Raw genomic sequence first — 25,861 nt, 5'->3', positions numbered from 1 at the left:
CGGGATATCAAGAACTTCTTTTTTTCTAAGAATTCCTTCGGGGATTTCACTGATTCTTCCGGAGATATCCCAGAATTCTTTCGGGGGTTTCAATTATTCTTCCGTTGATATCTCCAAAGAGCTCCTCCGGGGGATTTTCTCCAGAAATTATTATTATAAATGATAGTCTAATTCTTCTCGCTACAAAGCATAGCCGATCCCTCCAGCGTCATCGAAATAAAAAAAAACAGCAGCAAGATTTTTTTAAACGTCCGTTCGCGGTCAACGCTTGCTGCGATCCTCGTAGTAAACAGCGACGATTTAGATCTAGAAAAAAGACGTTTTGGGTGAGGAGCTAGAACCAACTGCCAAAGTTTTGCCAATCGACCGATCAAAACACGCTCGTGGTGACAGTGACTGAATTAAAAACGGGATGAAACTTCTCAATCGGAAGCGCTGTAGCGTACTATAACACAATACCATCCATGCAAATAAACTCCGCAAACAAAAAAACCGATCCACGCAACTTTTGCCTTTGTACAATGAAACAAACTCACCATATTGCTGCCTATAACATCCGAAAAAATTCTTTTCGTAGCGAGAAAGGAAAATTTCCACACGTTTTCATTTAACACCACTAAACACTATTACCGTTTTGATTCATATTACGGACACTTAAGGCTTCAGTGAACTTCAACTAATCGAAACATATATAAATTGAATCGTTCCCTATACAACTTTAGCGTAATCAGGCCTTGCAAACACTTAAATTTCGAATGCTGGGTGAAGATTTTGATTCCACAGCTTTAATTCACTTTAATCAACAAAAATGTTCGGCCTCTTCATGATTTTTATTCCGGACACAACCACACTTTTGCTTCATATTCCGGACACATTGATTCGAATTCCGGACAGCTCATGAAAAACACAATTAGAATAGTCGAATCATTAACTAAATGCACTAATCCGTTAGAAAGACGTCAAAACTAGTTGAACATTGTAAATTTTCATGGATTGCTATGTAACATGTTTATAAAAATCATCTTTCAAATTGGGAACTTTTTGACGGCCCATTTTGAAACATTTCGAGTGAAATCTTTCCCATACAAAGTAGAGTGTCCGGAATTTGAAGCTGTCCGGGATTCGAATCAAAACGGTACTTTACTGAGAAACTGGGAAACGGGAATTTGACGGGAGTGAAAAATTTTCGCGTCCGATATGAAGCACGGCACACTTCGATCTATCACTTCTCTGTCAATTGAATTGAAAATTCGGCAAAATAGTCTACTCGTTGAGATTTCTCTTTATCAAGAGCCCTTTGATTTTCGGAATCCCATGCTTTAACAACAGCAGCATGCCCCGGAACGTTTTTCGTCCTTCGACCGGAGTTTGGTGACAAATTGATGGTTTATGCTGTGAATTGCACTTTCACATTCAACAGTAATGGCTCGAAACTGTCAGATGTTGAACCTTGTTCAGCGAATTGGTGATTCCCCTGGATGGCAGCGACGAACGATCAACGCAAATTCATGAGAAGACGGGTCTATGATCTTGATTAATTGGTTGTCTTAGAATAGGCCAGGGGAAGTGGTTCACCTAGAGTGAATTTATGTCAGAGAAAAAGTAGATTTTGCATGAGATAGACAGAAAAATGAATGACAAGTTCATCCACTTCTCCTGGCCTATAAAAAAGACAGGCTCTAACAACAGAACCAAAAAACAAAGTGTAACAGTAAGTAATGCTTTCTTTCTCATTGCTTTAAAAAAAAAATACCTATAAAAAGGATTTATTTTTCCTTTTAAAAAAATGCAACTAACAACCAAGCTATAGCAAGCAAATACTGAATCGACGACAATTCCTAGATCTAGTTCTCATCAAAATTGTCCCGAACTGTTGAGAACATAGCTGTATTGAATAAATAAACTCAAAATCTACGGGAATGACAGTATTATTTTCTTAACTGGGTCTCATGCAGATTGTACCAGTTTAACATTACAGTCAACTCTCCAGAACTTGATATTCCGTATCTCGATATAGAGTTGAAAAAACCATAGTAAACGTTGGTTTTCATGGCTACCTAGATCCGAGCCACAATTAAACTGTATTTGTGATCTATAATTCGACAACCCGATGTTGGCTTCAATATCGTGTTATGGAGAGCCAACTGCAGTTGAGGTTTTGACCTAAACATTGCCTTGGGCTAGATAAAAAAAAATAAATACTATAAAATTATGTGTTTGTTAAAAAAAAAACAAAAGTACGAAAAATAAGGAATGTGCGTTGTGGAATCAAAGAACTCTTCATCGGTCCACTAGTAATAATCCGGAACAGGAGCACAAGCAACCCGTACGAAATCGGCATAGCGAACCTGACCATTGCTGGAAACATTCGCTTCCCGAAAAATGTTATCCACCTGAAACAGGAAACGAAAAACTATCACTTAACAACCTAAACTGATAAGATAAAGGTTCCCCCGTGCGGTTACCTCTCTGAAAGACAACCCCTCGCCCCAGTTCTGCAACAAATGGCGCAGCTGCCGGGCCGGAATGGTGCCACGACCGCTCTTGTCCCCAGCCTTGAACGCCTCGATTACCTCCTCCGGGAGATTCTCGACCCGCGAGTGCTGGTGGATCACCTCCAGAAAGTCGGCAAAACTCATGCGGCCATTTTTCTTTTTCAGATACGAGGTCAACTCCTGGATTGTGGGAGATAGTCCCAGCGATCGCATTATCACGGTCAGCTCGTCCAGGGTGGTGATGTGTCCGCTGCGGGCAAACAGATAGAAACACTCACGGAACTCTATACGAGAAGGAGGGAAGGAAAACGAACGGTAATTTATGCAATGACGGTAGAAAGTGGACACGTACCATCGATGTCTTGCTCTTTGAAGTAACGGGCCTGTTGATTAAGAAGGTTTAAGTAATTTGAAAGTGTATCTTTCAATATCAACTAGCGAAAATCTAATACATACCATTCCAACAAAATTGAAGAACGAAAATTTATTACAAACAAAAATGAATCAGATTCGGAATGAAACACTTGTTGCACCACCCGAGTGAAGACGGCCCCTTTGTGTTGAAATTTCTATCGCCCACCGACCCACGAAGCAATCCACTGAACTGAAATTCAGACCAACTTTCTTCCAATGTTCCACGAAACCGCGGGCAGTATCATTCAAGTAGTGCTCGAAACGAGCGAGTCATGTGCTGTCGCGTGCAAAAACATAGGTCAATCTGACGTTTAATCACCTCTCTGTCTCTTTTTGGCACTCGTACGTACATATGTTGTTTGGAAACAACAAACAAAATGTCCATTAAATCTTGTTGGGTGGAAAGAGAAGGATGCGCTACACACAAACATGCAAGACATCCATTGAGTATACATACAGTGTGTTTACCTTCATAGTTGCGTTGCTTCAAAAGCGGAGTGTATGAGAAAAATATGTTTGCTTGAAATAGCTCTAAAGTTTTTAACAACACCAATCAGTAATTATAGTGGTTATCACGCCCAATGGTATGGGTGCCCTAGTGTAGATGTAGTTGTGAACCTTAGAGGAAAACAATATGCACTCTGTCTCGAAAAACACCCAGAATCCGGGTGTAAATTTTTCAAATTGGGTAATATTTCCATATGCATTTTGATGAGTCTGGAAAGCGTGTGCAAGTTTCTTTGAGGAAAACAAAAACAAACCGTGTATGACGAGCGTATGCTAGTCTACGTGTGTTCAAATGTCACTAAGCTCTGTTGTTGGAGAGCAGTAGGCCATGAAAAAGAGCGACCGAAATAAAATTCATTACTTGTCAAACCGCGTGTTAGATCAGTTTAATAAAGCGAAAACCTCCTAATTAGAAACCGTTTTAATTGTAATTTCATTCTCCATTGCGAAGATTTCCCGCAGATAAAGAAAGAAGTGTTCCGTCGGATTGTTTCCGACTATTTGCAGGTGAGCGAAACTATCAAAGCGATTCCGTTCCAGCCTCTGTGCAGAAGCAAGAGAGGTCCCAAGAAGACGTTCCCGACGCATTTGGTCCTTCTCTGTTTCCTAGGTGAGCCCGTCCCTGTCGGTGAATCCGAGCGAGCGAATCCTGAAACAATTATTTACCACCCATTTTAATAATTTGACTATTAAGTGACAATAATTCTGCAATAATAATGTGTGATTTCAATGCAGCAAGCGTGGAGATTGTTATGGAGAAAAATGTTTCCGATTCCCTCTGGTATGACGATAAGTTTATACACGGAGAAATATTTTTACCTAATGTTTGAGTTTACTTTACCCAAAATTAAGTATATCGATTATAGTTTCAACCCAAAATCTCTCGGTTTTCTCTTTCTCCCTCACGAATGTTGTCAAAAATAGAGAGAGCTGCATCTACCCAATGGGGGTACTTTGGCCCAATAAGCCAAATTTGGGTAAATGCAACTTTTCTTATGTTTGGGTCTAAAGAACTCAATTTTGCGTTAAATCAACCCAAAATTAAGTATATTTTTCTAATGGAATTAAAGCCAAACTACCTAGTGGGGACCTGGGAAATTTAGTCAAAATTGAGTTATTGGGCTCAACTACGGAATTGCGTTGAAACAACCCAAAATTGAGTTGAATTCCGTCTCCGTGTATATTTTACTGTAAGGTGCAGAGCTACTTGGGCACTTTCATGATTCACTTTGGCATGAAAGGTTTTCCTCGGCCGAATTGTGTGAAACTTTGCAATAAAAGCACTTTAATACGATGCATACTCTGGTCATACATGAGCTCCACTGCCAAAATTAAACGAAGGATCCGGTTCACACTAACAGCTATTCAAATCGCTTTATGAGTTCTTGGACCCCAAGGCTAGCAACCAATTTAGGGTGGGGCTTATTTCCAAAAATCTTCCGTAGTCAGGATTTACAACGTGGAAAATGATCATCGGTCCCAAAATAACATCCTGTGAAAAAATGAGAATTTTTGGTGAAGGTTTAGAGGTGGCGCAAAGGGCGTATGTGCAGTTTTCCCATTTTAGTGAACTCTGAAAACTTTTGGTATGCTTTTTAGCTTCTTTTGGTGATTTTAGGACCCTTAAGGGCAAAAAATCACCTCAAAATTGCGATATCTCCACTCCTTTAGATGATATTTGACTAAATATGTTTTATGCATGCGATTTTTGGCCCTTGAATAGGTTACGCTGATTGATTACTATGAACCTGAATAAGCATATGAATAGCTGGAGAGAAATCCTATGCTAGTAGAATGGAACAAAGAGCAAAGAAGAATGAGAGAAAAAACAAAGAACACAAGAGAAGAATGTAAGGTGGGGTGGGTTAAACAGGTGGGAGGGTGAAACTAATGATGTCTTGAGCGTAACTGAGGAATCTTGAAAAATTTCGATTTTACGCAATGAAGAAAAGTTCCAGTAAAAAGCGATGATTATATTTATTGACTTCATTTTTTTCAATCTTTATTGACAAGATTTTTAGCTCTGGGCTAATTCATCTCAGGACCAATGGGTTTACTTCCCTTCTGAAGGATGTCGCCACTGAAATTTTTAGTGACTATCTCGGGGATGGGATTCGATCCCAGATCCTCAGCGTGAGAGGTGTATGTTCAATCCACTACACCAGGTCCGACCCCTTGACTTCTATTCAATGTTACCTACTTCAGAAATATTTCGAGCAATTTTTCTTCAAGTAGGGGAAGAGCACCAATTTTTTAACCATCTCGGGTTTTCGACCCATGCATACGATTATAGATTATTCTTTATGGAAAAATTGCAGTAGCGGCTAAAATGTTCTTAATTCCATGCGAAGTTTCATCATTATTCTCCTGGTAGATATAGATAAATGCACGCCACTTTACTGCTTTAGTTCAATAATCGTTTGGTTGTTTTTTTCTGAATGATGATAGCAATTTATCGAAAGGGACCGTTGCAAAATTTACATCCTGGAAATTCAGCCTCACGCAGTTTCTAATAAATTCATATAAATATATATATTAATATATATTATTAATATAAGTATAATATATATATTTAATATATATTAAATTAATATAATTATTTATATATACATAAGACATCCTGTGAAAATTCGTTCATGTAGCTCTGTCCTAAAAAATATGTTTCAGAACTGTGAACACTTAATTTTGGTTTTATTTGAGAGGTTTTCAACCTGAAGTGCTTTATCTCTTGCATCCTATAGGAGATCGTACACTAATTTGAATTTTGACTACTGATTTTTTTTTCCTTCTGCTGTTCGATTTCAAATACAGATGTAGAACGATGTATTGAACTTCATCTGCATTTTCGTTTGTCCAAAGTTATGTTGAAGGTGTTGTGGCGAAAGTGAAGTATTGGAGGCCCAAACGCAATTAATTGCTGAAATGGCATCATAATCCAGAAATTCCTGTGGAAATTCTAACAAGAAGTGTAATTGCTAGAAATCAAAAATCGTTTTTGGATTTACCTAATAAGGATATATCGTGTGGGATCAAAATATGAACACCTAAGAAATGAATCTAAACCCTTCCACTTCATATAAAACTCCTTCTATTTGTATGAAGTGTACGGATTTTGAGCCTGTATGGATTTGGGCCCCCTCTGTAATTTCTTTCAGATTATAAAAACAAATGCTGGAGTTATATCAGACGGACATTCTAAAATACTAAATAAGTATTAAACTTGCATATAATCACATCTCATACATCCAACCGAGATATTTTCACGGCTCCGTAGTTGATTCTAATACAATATCATCAGTTACACCCTCCCCCCTGTTTAACCCACCCCATCTTACATTCTTCTGTGTACTTTGTTCTTTCTCTCATTCTTCTTTGTTCTTCGTTCCATTCTACTAGCATAGGAATCCTCCCCAACTATTCATATGCTTATTCGGGTTCATAGTAATCAGTCATTGTAACCTATTCAAGGGCCAAAAATCGCATGTATAAAATATATTTCGTCAAATATCATCTAAAGGAGTGGAGATATCGCAATTTTGAGGTGATTTTTTGCCCTTAAGGGTCCTAAAATCACCAAAACAAGCTAAAAAGCATACCAAAAGTTTTCAGGGTTCACTAAAATGGGAAAACTGCACATACGCCCTTTGCGCCACCTCTAAACCTTCACCAAAAAATCTCATTTTTTCACAGGATGTTATTTTGGGACCGATGATCATTTTCCACGTTGTAAATCCTGACTACGGAAGATTTTTGGAAATAAGCCCCACCCTAAGCAACCATGTGCTGTTCTCAGTGAGGGAGGCGATTTCCTCTTGTATTGCTACCATCCAAAGTTCTCGGTCGACTCGCCACAGAACTTCGTCGTAACTCGTCGGATCATCATCGCACATCGAATTTCTTGGTAACTGAGAGGAATACTTATAAAATCAACACACTCCCTGGGTAGCGGCGCTCCCGATCACTGCGCCTAAACCCACGATTATCAGCTGGTCTAATCAACACGGTTCCGATCGGTTGATCGATTTCAAGATTTCAAGAAATGTTGCACCACCGGGATGTTCAATATACTCGTTCGAACAAAGCTTTATGAACTCTACTTTCTCTGCTCGTTGTTCTGGTACATTGAGGGCTAAACCTTTTTCAGTACCATGACATCTCGGCTGACGTTGAAACGGTCATTCACTGGATCATATACTCGATATCCCTTCGTATCTTCACAATAGCCGACGAAAATATCTTTTCCGGATTTGAGCTCGAAGTTCTACCATATGTCATCGGTTCACCACATGCGCTACCGCCAAAATAGCCTCTGCCCAAAACTGCTTTTCTAGATTCGTATCGTTGAGCATGCAGCAGCGTGCGGTTCATTAGCTCAGCTGCTCCGTTCTGCTTAGGCGTAGGACACGTTGGTTGATGTTCGATACCGTCATGCTGCAACACGCTTCGAAAATTTGCCTTCACGTACTCTTTCCCATTGTATGTACGCAAGATTTAAAGCTTCTTACTCGTTTGTCTCTCCGCTTTTGCCTTGAACGCTTCGAGAGCATGGCTTTTGTTCTTCAAGAGATACAGCGTTACACGCTTGCACGCATCGTTCAATAACGTCATACAATAGCGACTTCCACCTAGCGACGAAACTTCCTTTGATCCAAAGAGGTGGGAATGTACTAATTCTAACAGTTCTTTCGATCTGCACGCACTACTTGGGAACAGTCGCCTCGCTTGTTTGCCTTCGAGACAGGCCATAACACAACCAGCCAACGATCCATCTTGAAAATCGACTCCGTTCGCAATCCGCTGCAGCTTCAGGCTGTTTTTGTGTAGATGGCCAAGACGTCGATGCCAGAGCTCAATTCCACCCGCCAAGAACGATTCATCCCGACGATTGACTCCGTACAAACCTTCTTCCTCGACTTCGCTGACAGTCAGATCACCATTTTCGTCCAGAACTTCGCATATATCTTTGGTGATAACGATTTTCCCTGTCTTGCAGATAGCACTCACCGACAGCAAATTCGTGACGAGATCCGGAATCTTCAGAATTCCGCTTACATCAATCCGCCCATTGCTCCTATTCATTGCGACGAAACCCTTGGCAACGGCATGCTGGTATTGTTCGCCGTCTCACCAACGTTCACGCCAAAGACAAATTAAAGACCCCCATGTCCCTTGCAGTTGCCCAAAATTTTATGGCTCATAAGGTAATCTATTATGCCGTTCAAAGTGTACTGCGATCTGTCAAACTTGGGTACCTTTTGCACTACCGAGGGACCAAATGCAGTACTAGAAGTGGTACCCAATCTGAGCCCGAGTGGGACGGACCTGTTCACGCCTCACATGTCAAAAGTGGAACAAAGACCGCTTGTTCATCTTTGATTGTTGCTGCTTCTTCGGGCACTTGGCAGCAAAATGATCAGGCTCCCTACAGTTGAAACACGTTTTCTCGTCACTCTTTCATTTTGCCAGAGTAAGCTTGCCTCTCCTGCAATTGGCCGGCCCTCGCTCGATCTTGACATCCTGCAAAATCTTCGACTGACTGCATCCATCGTCAGTGCGATACCATAGGCGAGGCCCATTATCATTGCCCCTTGATGCTCCGGCAGCCCCATTAGCAGCATGGCAGCCAGCCAGGAATCGTCCATGGTAAAACTGTTGACGAGACGCATCGAAGCAAACTTCCTTAGCAACCCAATTTTTTTAGGCTGCTGTCTTGGAACGCAAAATTGAGCTTCATTCAGACAGGGGATTTCAGGATTGTCAAGTCCATAGTGTGTGACCTTGTACTGGAGTTTTGCCCTACGGTGTGAGAGGATTTGCAACCGGAGCACCTGAATTATTTCCCTCTTTCTAGAGAAAAAGTGGATGAGTGTGACTAAGGGGCTGAGAAACTTGAATTTCCTCAACGTCTCGGCGCCATAGGTACTCCTGGAAGAATTCTAGAAGAACTATCGAAAGAATCTCAGGTATAACTACCGAAACAACTTCAGGAAAAACTTCCGGAGAAATTCCGGGAAGAACTTCCAGAAGAACCCTAGAATGAACCCCGGAATTATCTGTACCGCGTTGTCAGATTGTGAATCCGGTTCTTGATGTCCTCCACGTTGGCCTCTAAGCCATGTCTTTCCAGGATTACCTGCATCTCCTGGTATATGTGGTTGTTTCTCCGGGCTCCTCGGAGCTCTTTAATTTTATCGGCCCATAAATCAATGAGCAAGCCGATGGCTTCAGCAGAGAAAAACTCCTTTTTTTCTTTTTCGCTGCTTTGGTTCGGTACCTCCTGTTGCTCCCGATGACTTTTTCTTTGCTGGTTCCATTTCAACGCGATCTGCAAATAAATTACGAATTAATTTTAACTTAACGTATGTTTGATAGAATCGAAGCCTCAAATCCCGATGCCCAGAGACACACCTGGGACCCCACATACCCATCACCCTTTGCTTTGCCTCCCTTCTGAAGGAAGATGTGATCAGAGATTTTATGTCTCAGAAAATCTCGAAGGATGGATTTATGGGTTTTCTTACCTTTTACGTAGGCAGCTTTTCAATTATTCAGATCCCAACACACAAATCGGAATCAGAAACAACAGGATGGCGATTGTAAAACGACAAGAAAAACAAAAACTTCCGGGTGACATTGCTGTCAAATACCCTATTATGTCCAAAAGGCGATATTGGAGCTGTCAAAAATGTATGGAATTAACACGTTCCAGAAACATAATATTGGCCCAAATACTTTTAAATGCTCAACTTTACACTCTCTCCAGCGTATGAGCTCTCACGGTCATAGAGATATTGTACCACGTCGAATTAGGTTACGTTCTTCGGCATAACACTGGAAGTGCTTAGCATGCTTCATATTGATAATGACCACTACAAAACTTCTGGATTTCATCAGCATATTTAGCTCGAACGCTGGAAGTGAATGTGTTGACTAACTTGATATACCTATTTCATTTTAAATAAATTGATATAATTGTTCGAAAAATGCTTACACTTGACGTTCCGTATCCATCTTACGCAGCCGTCACTTTTGCTTGCCCAATGGCACACTAATAAGCGGTTTCTTCACCACCGCTTAGGCCTTAAACCTGGTTTAATCGTATGGGTAAACGTGGTTTACGGCTTAAGCGAAGGTGAAGAAATCGGCCCTCATACATTTAGAGCTCTGAACAAAAATATTCCTGTCCTTTTCACTCTTCCACAAAGTTTGTAAACAAAAACAGACAGTAAAAGTTAAAATCCCACACAAAACCTGGAACTTTGGTCGACTTTCAACCCAAAACAAAGCGAAACGTCAAATGCGTATTCGTCGATGAGTCGACGTAGACGGTCTAGCGTAATATTTATGTGTGTATTTTGGTTGGCCTCGCTCGCATCAGTCAGCAGAAAATTTCGAATGGGCGACTGATTCTTTTCCTGCGTTTCAATTCGGTCGGACTGAAATCGAGTGCAACAGTGAGAAAACATTTCCTTGAAAATCGCGAATCCGGTGATGCGCGTTCCTTCGCAAATCGCTGCGCTCAGGAATCTTGTGTTTGTGATTGTGTTTTTTTGGAAAGTTGATAAGTGAAAGACAGCAGCTGTCGAGTGCGAAATCATTGGATTGGAAGAAAGGTTGTGCAACCTATTAGAATCGTCCACCTCCGCAGCGCGGGATAAAGGGAAAGGAAGGCCAAAGAAGAGCATCTCAACATCAAAAGAAAATGGAATGCGATGCTCGGAATAGTGCGAACTGTTGCTGCTGCAGCCCCATGCGGGAAGAGAAGAAGCAGTGAAAACAAAAGAACACATTCGGAAGGGAAGCGGAGGCAAAGAACAAGGAGAAGCAACGGAGTGCGATAGAGGAGGGGAGAAGGACAAAACACAAAAAGAAAACCGAAATCGGCTGCTGCGTGCGGTCGTCGCTGGCGGTGAAGAAGAATTAGGGGAGCAACAAGCAGCAGCATCATCATACAGAGAGTCAGTAAACGAGTATCAGCAGTAGTAACAACCCAGCATCTCACCGAACAAGTAATAATAAACGGCGAGGGCCATCGGCCAAAAAAGAAGAACCTCCACCTTCCTGAACTGGGGGTACTTCTCCGACTACTGTCGAAAGAGAAAAGAGTACTCACCTTTTTTTTTGCTCGCGTCCGTCCGAAACAACCTTTAGGTTTTTTGTTATACTTTATTTCGTCCAGCAGTTAAGCGGTTCACAGAAGCATCATTTCGATCATCGCACGACCTGCGAGTAAAGCAGAGGCACAGTGCTAGTTAATCATACTTTGGGAGGATTTGTTGCCCTGTTCGCTCGCTCATTTTGGTCCGTTCTTTTTTCATTTTTCTCTAAAGTGTGTTAAAACTTCGACCTCTGCGCGAGCAGCTTTCTTCAGCGGGCTCGTTTTTTTTTGTATAGTGTGATCTAATTACCCCGAGAGAAGGTGGAAGGTAACTACGCGCAAGACTGCTCGACCGGACGGAATGCTTTCGCGCAAGAGCAAGGATAAGTCCATCAAGGATGGAGTCGTTGGAAAGTATGTCAAACGGGATACGCCACCGGAAATACCAAGTGAGTTGTATTGGAATTCAACTAGTGTGATGGGATTTAGAAATTAACGAAGACTGAAACATGGAGCGACAAAAGATGATAGAATCAACAGATATGACTACAGAACAACTCAGCACCAATATATGATTTCGAAACATGATACCTCCTAAAACTTTTCGTTTTATCTTAGTGAATACGAAAGCTACTACAATCAAGGAAACTCAAGCGCTTATATATGTAAAATGCAGGAATAATTACAATCAGCCCACAGATATGGATAAGTGTTGCATTAAACATAGAATTTCTCATCTAATAGTTCTACAAATAAGAGAAAATCCTTAAGCCAACGTGAACTATTAATCTGTTCGGCTTTGCGATTAACTATCAGAAATAACGCCTTTCATTTACCTTGCTATTGTAGTGTTCTGGTACATTTGTTTTCTCCTCTCTTCCACAGATTCATCGATATGTGGGATGGATCGGATGGATATCTTTTAAATTTGTATCCAAATCGACACTTTCAAAGAAATTCATTATGAAGCTTGAAATACATTCATCAATATACAGTCAACTTAGCTTAGCTTAGCTTAGCTTAGCTTAGACTGACTACACATATCAATGGTTGCTATTCCGTGATTGACCAAAGTCAGTGAAAATGCACAAAGAATCAACTAGAAGTTCGGCTGGGATTGGCCATAATCTTCTTCAGTGCCTCTATTCATACATGGTCAATAACGGCGCCGGCCACGTCCTTGCAGTCAGGTGGGGTTGAGGGAAGGAATGTTAGTGTGTAACCTTTGCTATTTGGAGACCGTGTTTACCTCTGCATCTACACAAAGGTTACTGGGAGGGATGGTTGTTAATGCGGAGGATCGTTGGGTCACAGGATTCACTTTGATAAGCGATTAGACCATGATGAACGATTATTTGTTAACATGCTTAGGAATAAAATATATTCAATTGACATGGAAAATTTCCAAATAGGAGTAAATAATGTCGTTACTTGAAGTGACGAACCATTCAAAGTTTGTTGAACAAATAGGTAAAAGCAACATTCCTACAGCTGTTATGACGAAAGCATGTGTAACAATATTTCACTCAAATTGAAAAATATAAATCGATTGGCTGGATCATCACATAATATTCTTATGCCGACACTTACAGTGGCGAACCATTCAAAGTGTTTTGAATAAAATTAACGTTTTGCAAGTCTATACTTCTAGCACAGATAAACAGACCGAACCATTCAAAGCCTTTTTTTATAAAAATAAAGGTAAAAGGAAGGATTTTATATATAAAAATATGAATTAGAGTTTATGCCGACACTTACAGTGACGAACCATTCATAGTTTGTTGAATATTCATATTTATGTCCCACCGTTAAAACGATTAAATGTGCGGTCATACATATGTTATAGATTAAAAAAGCATGAAACGAGCTCACCAATTGATCCTTCATCCTTGATTGAGCAGCCACAATTTTCAGCTTTATTTAAAGCATACATACTAACTGAGAAACGCGAATATTTTTTCGCACTCGCGCCACGCGGACCGAAAACAATTGGTCTTGATTCCGTCGCTCGCCCTGCAGGAGCTTGCCATGGAATCGGAAGACCACACACTACTAACGCGAATCTCTTTTCGCACTCGCGCCACGCGGACCGAAAACGATTGGTCTTGATTCCATCGCTCACCCTGCAAGAGCATGCCATGGAATCGGAAGATCACACACTACTAACGCGAATCTCTTTTCGCACTCGCGCCACACGGACCGAAAACGATTGGTCTTGATTCCGTCGCTCGCCCTGCAAGAGCATACCATGGAATCGAAAGATCACACACTACTAACGAAAACCTCTTTTCGCACTCGCGCCACGTGGACTGCAAACGATTGGTCTTGATTCCATTGCTCACCCTGCAAGAGCATGCCATGGAATCGGAAGACCACACACTACTAACGCGAATCTCTTTTCGCACTCGCGCCACGCGGACCGAAAACGATTGGTCTTGATTCCGTCGCTCGCCCTGCAAGAGCATGCCATGGAATCGGAAGATCACATACTACTAACGCGAATCTCTTTTCGCACTCGCGCCACGTGGACTGCAAACGATTGGTCTTGATTCCATTGCTCACCCTTCAAGAGCATGCCATGGAATCGGAAGATCACACACTACTAACGCGAATCTCTTTTCGCACTCGCGCCGCACGGACCGAAAACGATTGGTCTTGATTCCGTCGCTCGTCCTGCAAGAGCATGCCATGGAATCGGAAGACCACACACTACTAACGCGAATCTCTTTTCGCACTCGCGCCGCACGGACCGAAAACGATTGGTCTTGATTCCGTCGCTCGTCCTGCAAGAGCATGCCATGGAATCGGAAGACCACACACTACTAACGCGAATCTCTTTTCGCACTCGCGCCACGCGGACCGAAAACGATTGGTCTTGATTCCATCGCTCACCCTGCAAGAGCATGCCATGGAATCGGAAGATCACACACTACTAACGAAAACCTCTTTTCGCACTCGCGCCACGTGGACTGCAAACGATTGGTCTTGATTCCATTGCTCACCCTGCAAGAGCATGCCATGGAATCGGAAGACCACACACTACTAACGCGAATCTCTTTTCGCACTCGCGCCACGCGGACCGAAAACGATTGGTCTTGATTCCGTCGCTCGCCCTGCAAGAGCATGCCATGGAATCGGAAGACCACACACTACTAACGCGAATCTCTTTTCGCACTCGCGCCGCACGGACCGAAAACGATTGGTCTTGATTCCGTCGCTCGTCCTGCAAAAGCATGCCATGGAATCGGAAGACCACACACTACTAACGCGAATCTCTTTTCGCACTCGCGCCACGCGGACCGAAAACGATTGGTCTTGATTCCATCGCTCACCCTGCAAGAGCATGCCATGGAATCGGAAGACCACACACTACTAACGCGAATCTCTTTTCGCACTCGCGCCACGCGGACCGAAAACGATTGGTCTTGATTCCGTCGCTCGTCCTGCAAGAGCATGCCATGGAATCGGAAGACCACACACTACTAACGCGAATCTCTTTTCGCACTCGCGCCGCACGGACCGAAAACGATTTGTCTTGATTCCGTCGCTCGTCCTGCAAGAGCATGCCATGGAATCGGAAGACCACACACTACTAACGCGAATCTCTTTTCGCACTCGCGCCACGCGGACCGAAAACGATTGGTCTTGATTCCATCGCTCACCCTGCAAGAGCATGCCATGGAATCGGAAGATCACACACTACTAACGAAAACCTCTTTTCGCACTCGCGCCACGTGGACTGCAAACGATTGGTCTTGATTCCATTGCTCACCCTGCAAGAGCATGCCATGGAATCGGAAGACCACACACTACTAACGCGAATCTCTTTTCGCACTCGCGCCACGCGGACCGAAAACGATTGGTCTTGATTCCGTCGCTCGCCCTGCAAGAGCATGCCATGGAATCGGAAGACCACACACTACTAACGCGAATCTCTTTTCGCACTCGCGCCGCACGGACCGAAAACGATTGGTCTTGATTCCGTCGCTCGTCCTGCAAGAGCATGCCATGGAATCGGAAGACCACACACTACTAACGCGAATCTCTTTTCGCACTCGCGCCACGCGGACCGAAAACGATTGGTCTTGATTCCATCGCTCACCCTGCAAGAGCATGCCATGGAATCGGAAGATCACACACTACTAACGAAAACCTCTTTTCGCACTCGCGCCACGTGGACTGCAAACGATTGGTCTTGATTCCATTGCTCACCCTGCAAGAGCATGCCATGGAATCGGAAGACCACACACTACTAACGCGAATCTCTTTTCGCACTCGCGCCGCACGGACCGAAAACGATTGGTCTTGATTCCGTCGCTCGTCCTGCAAGAGCATGCCATGGAATCGGAAGACCACACACTACTAACGCGAATCTCTTTTCGCACTCGCGCCGCACGGACCGAAAACGATTGGTCTTGATTCCGTCGCTCGTCCTGCAAGAGCATGCCATGGAATCGGAAGACCACACACTACTAACGCGAATCTCTTTTCGCACTCGCGCCACGCGGACCGAAAACGATTGGTCTTGATTCCGTCGCTCGCCCTGCAAGAGCATGCCATGGAATCGGAAGACCACACACTACTAACGCGAATCTCTTTTCGCACTCGCGCCGCACGGACCGAAAACGATTGGTCTTGATTCCGTCGCTCGTCCTGCAAGAGCATGCCATGGAATCGGAAGACCACACACTACTAACGCGAATCTCTTTTCGCACTCGCGCCACGCGGACCGAAAACGATTGGTCTTGATTCCATCGCTCACCCTGCAAGAGCATGCCATGGAATCGGAAGACCACACACTACTAACGCGAATCTCTTTTCGCACTCGCGCCGCACGGACCGAAAACGATTGGTCTTGATTCCGTCGCTCGTCCTGCAAGAGCATGCCATGGAATCGGAAGACCACACACTACTAACGCGAATCTCTTTTCGCACTCGCGCCACGCGGACCGAAAACGATTGGTCTTGATTCCATCGCTCACCCTGCAAGAGCATGCCATGGAATCGGAAGACCACACACTACTAACGCGAATCTCTTTTCGCACTCGCGCCGCACGGACCGAAAACGATTGGTCTTGATTCCGTCGCTCTTCCTGCAAGAGCATGCCATGGAATCGGAAGACCACACACTACTAACGCGAATCTCTTTTCGCACTCGCGCCGCACGGACCGAAAACGATTGGTCTTGATTCCGTCGCTCGTCCTGCAAGAGCATGCCATGGAATCGGAAGACCACACACTACTAACGCGAATCTCTTTTCGCACTCGCGCCACGCGGACCGAAAACGATTGGTCTTGATTCCGTCGCTCGCCCTGCAAGAGCATGCCATGGAATCGGAAGATCACACACTACTAACGCGAATCTCTTTTCGCACTCGCGCCGCACGGACCGAAAACGATTGGTCTTGATTCCGTCGCTCGTCCTGCAAGAGCATGCCATGGAATCGGAAGACCACACACTACTAACGCGAATCTCTTTTCGCACTCGCGCCACGCGGACCGAAAACGATTGGTCTTGATTCCATCGCTCACCCTGCAAGAGCATGCCATGGAATCGGAAGATCACACACTACTAACGAAAACCTCTTTTCGCACTCGCGCCACGTGGACTGCAAACGATTGGTCTTGATTCCATTGCTCACCCTGCAAGAGCATGCCATGGAATCGGAAGACCACACACTACTAACGCGAATCTCTTTTCGCACTCGCGCCGCACGGACCGAAAACGATTGGTCTTGATTCCGTCGCTCGTCCTGCAAGAGCATGCCATGGAATCGCATTCATCAATATACAGTCAACTCACCCAAAACTCGATATTGAAGGGATCATCTAGTTAGGGAGGTATCGAGCTATAGAACACAAAACCAGTGCAAAGAGACTATCGAGATAGCCATGAAAACCAATCCTTCTTTTCCAGTAATTTAGAAGTTTCTTCTTCAGCAGCTTGCTCGGATTGTCTCCAGTAACTTGGAGGGTTGTTCTTCTGAAGCTTGAAAGCTTCTTCTTTAGAAGGGTTTTCTCCAGAAGCTTGGAAGCATTTTTTCTAGCAGTTTGAAAGGAGTCGTGATCGTTCACCATCTCTCTACCGAATCCCCAGTAGTTTACAAGCATTTTCTTAAGAAACTTGAATGCTCTTTCTTCACAAATTTCAAAACTGCTACTCCTTTAGACTAGAAGCTTCTCCATCAGAAGCTACTTGGGGGCATCTTCTCCAGAAGCTTGAAGGATTCTTTTTTAGTATCTTTATAGCTTCTTCGTTAGCTAGTGGAGGGAGTAGCTTCATTGCTTCGAAGATTTTTCTTTAGTAGCTTGAAAGCTTCTTCTCCAGTATATTGGACGAAGTTTTTCTCCTGTAGCATGGAAGCTTCTTCCTCAGAAGCTTGAAAGATTTCTTTTCAGTAACTTTGGAAGCTTCTTCTTCAGTAGCTTGGAAAGTTATTCTCCAGTAGCGGGGATGCTTTTTTGCGGCATCTTAGAAGCTTCTTCTTCCTAAACTTTGGCAGCATCTTTTCCAGATGCTCTAGAAGTTTTTTTTTATCTTGGAAAAAACAAGAGCTTTGAAGGTTCTAGACATGATAGTTTCTTTCATTTTAGCGAGGAAGCTTCTTCTCCAGTAACTTAGAAGTTTCTTATCCAGAAATCTGAAAGCATCTTCTTCAGCAGCTTGGAAGCATATCCTACATAATTTTGAAAGGTCTTTCTCAGGTAGTTTGGAAGCTTCTTCTTCAGAAGCTTGGATGTTTGTTCCTTAGGAGCTTGGAAGCATCTTTTTCAAAAGTATGAAAGGTTCTACTCATGTAGCATTCTTCACTAGATAGCTTTAAATACTCTTTTCCTGTAGCTCAGAAGCTTCAACTTAGTAGCTCGGAATGTTTGTCTTCAGTAGCCCAAAAGAATTAGCGTTTGTATAAAGCTGAATAGCTTGAATTTTTTTTCTCCAGAAGCTTGACAACTTCTTATTAGCTTAGTAGCTTGGAGGGTTCATTTCCAGTATTTTGTAAACTTCTTCTTCAGTAGCTTTAACGAGGATTTTTTTGTGTAACATGGAAGCTTAGTAGGTTCTTTTCCAGTAGCTTAGAAGCTTCTAAATCAGTAGCTTGGAAGCTTCTTCTTCAGTAGCTTAAAAGCATTTTCTCCAGGAGTTTCGACTGCGTTGAAAGCTTTTTCTTCAGAAGCTTTGAAAATTCTTCTCCAGAAGCTTGGAAGCATTTTCTACATAATCTTGAAATATTCTTCTTAAAGATGGGGTTGGTCCAATCCCAGGCCCGTCCCTTTCCTCGCACTTTGTAGTTGTATATTCTACTTGCTTCTATCTTCCACCCTTAATATATCACAGTTGATCTATCACAGTTCATAACATTTGCTAGAACCCGAGACGGACAGAAATAAACCGTTTCCCTACGCTTCCATTCTTTCATTATTAAAGCACGCTTTTCCTTACGCCTGATAAATAGGCAGTTCGCTACCCATACCAGCAAGCCTCTCTGCAAAAAAAATTACCACCCCTTCACCCTTCCCGCATGATCTGGCATAGACGCAGTGGTATCAATTGTATGCATCATTAACTCCTTCCCCTTCCCCTCATTTGTCTGCATTCTGACGTGACAGGCACCATTGTTGCCTAAAACTAGAAGATCATCAGCACTTATACACTGCCGGTGTCTGTTAATCCCAAGCAGTCATCTAGTTGGTTCCTTGTGTAAGTGCAGCTGATCTGGCGATATTGGAGTAGCAACCACGGGCGGCCAATCAAGTTCAAGCTCAAGCTTAATCTTGAAATGTTCTTTTTATGTAGCTTGGAACCTTCTACAAAAGCTTAGAAGCTTCTTCTACAGATGTTTGGAAGTTTCTTCTTTGGAAGATTGGAGTCCTTGGATGCTTCTACTCTAAGAGCTTTAAAGGTTTCCAGGAGCTTAGAAGCTTCTACTTCAGTAATATGGAAAGTTTGTCCTCAGAAGCTTGGAGCTCCTTCTCTAGAAGCTTGGCAGATTAGTTTCCAGAATCTTGGAGCTTTTTCTCTAGCAGGTTGTCGGTTCTTCCTCAGTAGGTTGGAAGGTTGTGTGGATGCTTCTTTTACAGAATCTAGGAAGCTTTTTCTTCAATAGCATGGAAGCTTCTTCCTTAGAAGCTTGGAAGATTCTTCTTCAGAAGCCTGGAGCTTTTTCTCTAGACGCTTAAAGAGTTCGTTTCCAGTATTTTGGTATTTTTTACTTCACTAGCTTTCAACGTTCTAGCATAGCATAGACTGACTGTACATGTCAATGATTGCTACTCCGTGATTGATCGGAACTTGTAAGAATTGCACTACAATCCAAATGAATAAGGGATGGGAGTTTCCGCTTACTCTCGAAGTGCAATTTTAGCAGATCTAATATTGGGTATTTCTTTCACTACTGGACTGCGAAGTGCGGTCTCATAAGTGCGAAAGTGTGAATAAAAGTGCGGGATTGCATCAAATCACGTTGATGTTTTCAGAGCACTTATTCTCTGATTTACAAAGAATAAGTCCCCCGAAGACACCTTTGCGATTTGATGCCATTGCGCACTTTTATTGGCGATTCCGCACTTGTAAAAACTTCTGCGATAGTCCAGTGGCGAAAGAAATGCGCAATATTATTGATCAATAACGGCGCCGTCCAAGTCCTTACAATCAAGAACTTTAAAGTTTTTTTTTTCAGTAGCTTAGAAGCTTCTATTTCAGTTACATGGAAGGCTTGTCCTAAGAAGCTTAAGGGTTTATTTTCTAGAAACTTTGGTACTCCTTCTATAGAAGCTTGGAAGGTTCTTCTCCAGAAGCTAGGAGCTTCTTTTCTAGCAGGTTTTTTTTCTTGCAGGTTCTACGTTAGTAGCTTAGAAGCTTCTTCTTCAGTAACTTGAACGGTTGCGTGGATGCTTCTTTTACAGAATCTTGGATGCTTCTTCTCTAGAAGCTTGGAAGATTCTTCTTCAGAAGCCAGGAGCTTCTTTTTCAGAAGCCAGGAGCTCCTTTTTCAGAAGCAAGGAGCTTATTCTTCTTCTTCTTCTTCTTCTTCTTCTTCAAAAGCTAGGAGCTTCTTCTCTAGATGCTTGAAGAGATCGTTTCCAGTATCTTGGAGAATTCTTATTCAGTATCATTGAACGTTCTAGACATGGAAGTTTTTTTCTTGCAGCTTAGAAGCTTCTTATTCAAAAGCTTGTAAGCTTCTTCAGCAGCTTGAAAGCATCTGCAACATAATCTTGAAAGGTTCTTCTCGAGTATTTTTGATGATTCTTCATTGTTCATTCATAAAAGTTTCTTCCTCAGTAGCTTGGAAGCATTCTGAAAAACGAGAAAGGATCTTCTCCAGATTCTTGGAAACTTTTTCTTCAGTAGCTTAGAAGATTCTTTTGCAGTAGCTTGGATAGTTGTTCTTCAGAAGTTTATTTTTCAGAAGTTTGAAAAGCTTCTGTAGAAGCTTGAAATATTCTTCTTCATAAGCTTCAAAGTTCTTCTCCAGCACGAAAGCACGACATCAGTTTGCAAGCTTCTTCTACTGTAACTTAGAAGCAGTTTCCCTCTATGTGAGTACCTGGAAACCCTCGTTTTATGTTAAAATAAGTCGACACGTTCACAGCACGGTGATGCGTTATGATACGATCTTCAAATGTTGAAGATCAAATTATTTTTCCCAGAAACCTCTTTCGCCTGCCACACGCTTGGCAAATCGTTGTGCACTTGGACTACTTACCTTGCACACAGCGCACCTTTTCTTGTACCTTCTGGATTCGAAGCAAACACCATCTTTGCAAAGCTCCTGACAGGCATTCTCGTATCATGCCCTGCCCATCGTAACCTTCCAGCTTTCGCCATCATCTGAATACTGCTTTCGCAATCAGTAGTAAGCCGGGTCTTGTTTATCGGCCGATGGCCAATGGACCTTCCAATTACCGGGCTCATGTCCAACCTGAGAATTTAGATTTCCAATGATGCGACGCCGTGGCTGTGGCAGTTGGCACCCTCCAGGAACAACAAAATACATTGTTGTCCATAGGTAGTTCACACAGTAGGGCGGTTCAAAATTTAAAAATGTTTGAGAATCCAATCTCCCATATGCACCTTACCATCCTTACCATAAAAATAGTGTTCTGTGAAATTTTCAGTTTTCTAGGTGATGATTTGAAAGTGTCCCAAAGACAATGTAGGTTTATATGGAAATTACTATGGAGAAATTTTGAGATATTTTCCAAACACGCTAGTACTGTAATGTAAGTACAAACTTATTACCACATAGTAAAAACTCATTCTTCAAACCATAATGAAGAAATTTGCTGAAGAGAGAAATGCAATCCGACGGATAGCAGAAGAGATATTCATGAGTTTGTTTGCTATTATTTAGCTTAATATGGGATTGAAACCCTGCAAACATGTACAAAAATCCCAAACAAAATTAGCTCAAAAAGTATTTGTTTCTTCACCAACATTCTTCATTAAGGTTTGAAGAATGAGTTTTCAATATGTGATGATAAGTTTCTACTTACATTACAGTACTAGCGTGTTTGGAACATTTCTCAAAATTTATCCATAGTAATTTCCATATAAACCTACACTGTCTTTGGGCCACCTTTAAATCATCACCTAGAAAGCTGAAAATTTCACAGAACACTATTTTTATGGTAAGGATGGTAAGGAGCATATGGAAGATTGGATTATCATACATTTTTAAAATTTGAATCGCCCTATTCTCACATTCATGAACGCTGAACTTCATACCGCGGTCTTCGAGCATAGAAATAACCTGCTTCACTTGTTCTTATTCTTCTATGCATGGGGCTCAGGGATCTTTTGTTCCCTTTCGTCCTGTGGAACAAACGAAATCCATTAACATTAAATAATTCATTATCGCAGCACAACCGAGATATGTATTTCCCGAATTTTATACTCACTAAGGCTTTGTATTCTCTGAAACTGTACATCAATTCATTCTTCGAATTTAGTTGGCTGAGTTGTACTTGCATTAAACGTAACATAACTTAAGTTACACTTGTTCTTCAACTAATGGTTGTTTTAATGCGGTATTCCTGGAAGTAAGACATTTATCGGTGTTATAGTCTTAACATGAACGATTCGAACTAAAACTTGTAAAAATAAAAATACAAAAGAAAGGCTGTTGAAGAACTACTCACATCACAAATATCTACATTATATTTATGTTATTCATGAATCTCCTATTGATCTCAATCGATCTTTCTCTCCAGTTATCAACGTGCTGACCAATGAGTCGCAGGGAAAGAACAAACTCACTAAAGGCCGTCGAAGTTCACAGCAGATCTTTGGGGTCAACAACGCAGGCCAGCCCAACAACGCCAACATCTACGTTCCCGGACCGTTGATGCCCAATAACAACAACAACCTGAACAACGTCCAGAAGTTCGGTAACATCAAAGTGACGGCATCGATGGGTGGCCTCGGTCATGAGGGCAAGTATACGCCCAGCAACAGGATTCCCAATCTGGCCCAAAAGTTCGTCAACCTTTCGCTGCAAAGCGAGCAGCCCAACATACTGAATCCGACCAACAGCGTACTGATGATGACCAACAACAAGAACCAGCAGCTGCATCAGCAGCACCAACAGCACGCCCTGGCCATGGCAATGAAGCCGTCTAACTTGAACCTGGCCGCAGCCAACAATGTCAACGAACGTCAGAACAACAACAGCCACGGAAACTACGTAGACATCGAAACCATCGACCAGATCCTCATGCAGCAAAGCGAAGCCGACAAAGCAGCAAATCAGTACCGCCTTCAGCAACTTCAGCAAGCTCAACAGCAGCAACATCTTCGGCAGCAGTACATCTCCAACTTTGAACGGAAATATCCCTACAATCAGCTGCACCACAACGCCACCAACAGCAACCATCGGAATGGCTTCGAGAACTACGGTAACCTGCTAAGGAATAACAGCCCGACCATGGCTGCGGCATCCAGCAACGTCAACCTCGCCAACGAACCACAATCACCCTTCGCGCGCCAATTCTCGACCCGACAGCAGCTGCCCATCCCGAAAACAGACCAGTACCACATCTACGAGAACCCGATCCAGATCAACCGATCCGAGTCGCCCATCTACAGCAATACCAATTCGGCCAATATATACCAGAGCTACAGCAACAACTCCTCGCATCAATCGCTGTTCTCCAACATCACCAACACCTCCAGTAACGTGGCCGCCGTTTCGTCTTCCATCAACTACCTGGCCGCCCGGGGTCAACAGCCCCAACCTCAGCAGCCGCTCTACTCCAACGTCGAGAACAATGGCATGACTTACGGCGAAGCCCTACTGCACAACGCTCGCCATGGTTCTTCCGGTGCCGTCCAGCAACAGCATCAACAGCCCACGCCGGAAAGCAGCAGTTCGACGACCGAGGAGGAACTCCCACTACCCCCTGGCTGGTCCGTGGACTACACGCTGCGTGGCCGCAAATATTACATCGACCACAACACCAAGACTACGCATTGGTCCCATCCGCTGGAGCGGGAAGGACTTCCCACGGGTTGGGAACGGCACGAGTCCGCCCAGCACGGTACCTTCTACTACAAGTGAGTTTCTGCTAGTGTCTTCCAAGTTCTAAATCTCCTGACCGAAATTTCTCAATTTCACAGTTGCATCACTGGACAGGCCCAGGACAGTCATCCGTATCTGACGTCATGCTTTCTACATCACGCGACCCCGGTGGACATCCCGAGGCCGCTGATAGCCACCCACACGCACTACACGCCGCACAGTGCGCTGGTCCCGGCCAATCCCTATCTCTTGGAAGCCGTCCCCGAGTGGTTGGAGTTCTACGCGAAGTGTGAGTCCTCGAGCTAGACGCAGGGTTTATCTAAGGTTCTAATTGCGATTTATTTACAGCCTCGCCGGAAAACGACCACAAACTCAAGTGGGACATGTTCCAGCTGCAGCAACTGGAAAGCATAGCCGGTATGCTGACCAAACTGTTCCGACAGGAGTGCCACATGATCGTGGTGAAGTACGAAACGCTAAGGTAGGGCTTTCGATCGCCGGATGGTAAAATTTCATCGGCCTTTAAAATTTTGCAAATTTTGAGTTCTGGGCCAATAACCTATTGTAAAACCAACTGAGATTCTATTCTTTATTTTCTCTTACAGGATAGCGATCCGATCGATCATGGAGGAGAAGAAACGTCTAGCCTATCTGACCAACAACGAATCGAACACTTGAGAGGAGGTGCCTTCAAAAACGAGGATAGATCATCACGACCACTGCAGTATCCGACAATCAACTACGCTTTTATCAATTTGATACGGTTTCGATTTTTTCCTTTTTTTTTGGATAGATATTGTAAATTTTGCACCCTATCGGACGCGACGATTTTTAATCGTCGCCGGTGAAACCGTCGCCAAAATCGTCGCCAGCCAAGCAACCGCTGTGAAATTGACGTTACACCAGTCTTACCAACACAATGGCAAATCACTTCCTTTGATTTGTTTTCTGGCATTTGTCATTTCCCCAGTCTTGCCAACACAAAAGCAAAGCACCTCCTTTGATTGGTTTGCTGGCGATGATTTTTTTCAGTCTGTTCGAAAGTTGGCGGCGCGTTTTGTTGTGAATGAAACAGACAATACATTCTGATCGATGTTTATTCTTCGTCAAAATTTGAGATCCGTAGAGGGTAGACAAACAAATACGCATGAAAGGAGATTACCCTGACTAATTACTCGTTTGTTTTAACTGAACTGTACTAGATACATAAGAAAAGTGATTTAATTTAGAATTTTCTTACACCTGTTAGAACGAGGACAAAGCTATTCTTTTAAAACTTTTAAAAACAGTGTCTTGAGAGTTGATAGACAAACAAACGCAGCGGTTTATATTTTTCTTCACGATCGTCAAATTGTGATACACCAAGAGTTCCTTCGTTAAGAAAAACATTTTTTAGAAAACACGCATTGTGGCTCGGTCTTTTGCTGCGCTGACCAACGCAGAGATTCATTCGTAGAGCGACCGTGGCTTAACTATTTAGAGCTTCATCAAAATCACGTTCGTTAAGTATATTTAATGCAAGCATGTATTAGCAAATTTTGTGCCTTTTTCAGTAATTGACCATATCGAACCATAACTGCAAATATAGTACATATGTTACAATAGTTTTCGGCGTTTTATTTTCCAAGCTCTAGACGCGACGCTGCCTCCGACTCCTCACGAAAGTTAGAACTAGTTATTCTCCATATTCGTTATATTTTTCATCTTATCTCTCACCGATTTTCCGAAGCAGTACTGCGTGCCTCCATGTCGCCCGATGTCCCAAGCGACGACTCCGTTAGCAAACAAGAATACGAATCCTGCACACTAAAACACAGAATTCGGTG

The 25,861-nt window shown here is 43.0% G+C and overlaps 2 protein-coding genes across 4 annotated transcripts; one reads left to right on the top strand and one right to left on the bottom strand.

Moving 5' to 3' along the window:
* Window positions 1-1,753: 1,753 nt before the first annotated feature.
* Window positions 1,754-3,129, bottom strand: LOC5575645 (calmodulin). The gene is made up of 4 exons (XM_001655741.2): window positions 2,952-3,129; window positions 2,848-2,878; window positions 2,466-2,779; window positions 1,754-2,393 (listed from the first exon to the last, which is right to left on the bottom strand). The coding sequence occupies exons 1-4, from the start codon at window positions 2,952-2,954 to the stop codon at window positions 2,292-2,294; spliced, it is 450 nt and encodes a 149-aa protein (XP_001655791.1). The 5' UTR covers window positions 2,955-3,129; the 3' UTR covers window positions 1,754-2,291.
* A 7,286-nt stretch (window positions 3,130-10,415) lies between these two features.
* LOC5575644 (scaffold protein salvador) lies at window positions 10,416-25,639 on the top strand. 3 transcript variants are annotated; one of them, XM_021838051.1, is made up of 7 exons: window positions 10,416-10,870; window positions 11,747-11,963; window positions 22,729-24,070; window positions 24,134-24,324; window positions 24,384-24,516; window positions 24,641-24,828; window positions 25,114-25,639. In XM_021838051.1, exons 2-6 carry the CDS (start codon window positions 11,876-11,878, stop codon window positions 24,711-24,713), a joined length of 1,827 nt encoding a protein of 608 aa, XP_021693743.1. In that variant the 5' UTR covers window positions 10,416-10,870; window positions 11,747-11,875; the 3' UTR covers window positions 24,714-24,828; window positions 25,114-25,639. The 3 variants fall into 3 exon arrangements, with proteins under 3 accessions (XP_021693743.1, XP_021693742.1, XP_021693741.1); XM_021838050.1 differs by having other exon boundaries at window positions 10,416-11,425; XM_021838049.1 differs by having other exon boundaries at window positions 10,416-11,963.
* The last annotated feature ends 222 nt before the right edge of the window (window positions 25,640-25,861 follow it).

This window comes from Aedes aegypti, chromosome 1 (genome assembly GCF_002204515.2).
Source record: "Aedes aegypti strain LVP_AGWG chromosome 1, AaegL5.0 Primary Assembly, whole genome shotgun sequence".
Taxonomy (NCBI): domain Eukaryota; kingdom Metazoa; phylum Arthropoda; class Insecta; order Diptera; family Culicidae; genus Aedes; species Aedes aegypti.
The sequence above is the reverse complement of the archived record's forward strand: the minus strand, read 5'-3'. Positions and strand labels throughout refer to the sequence as shown.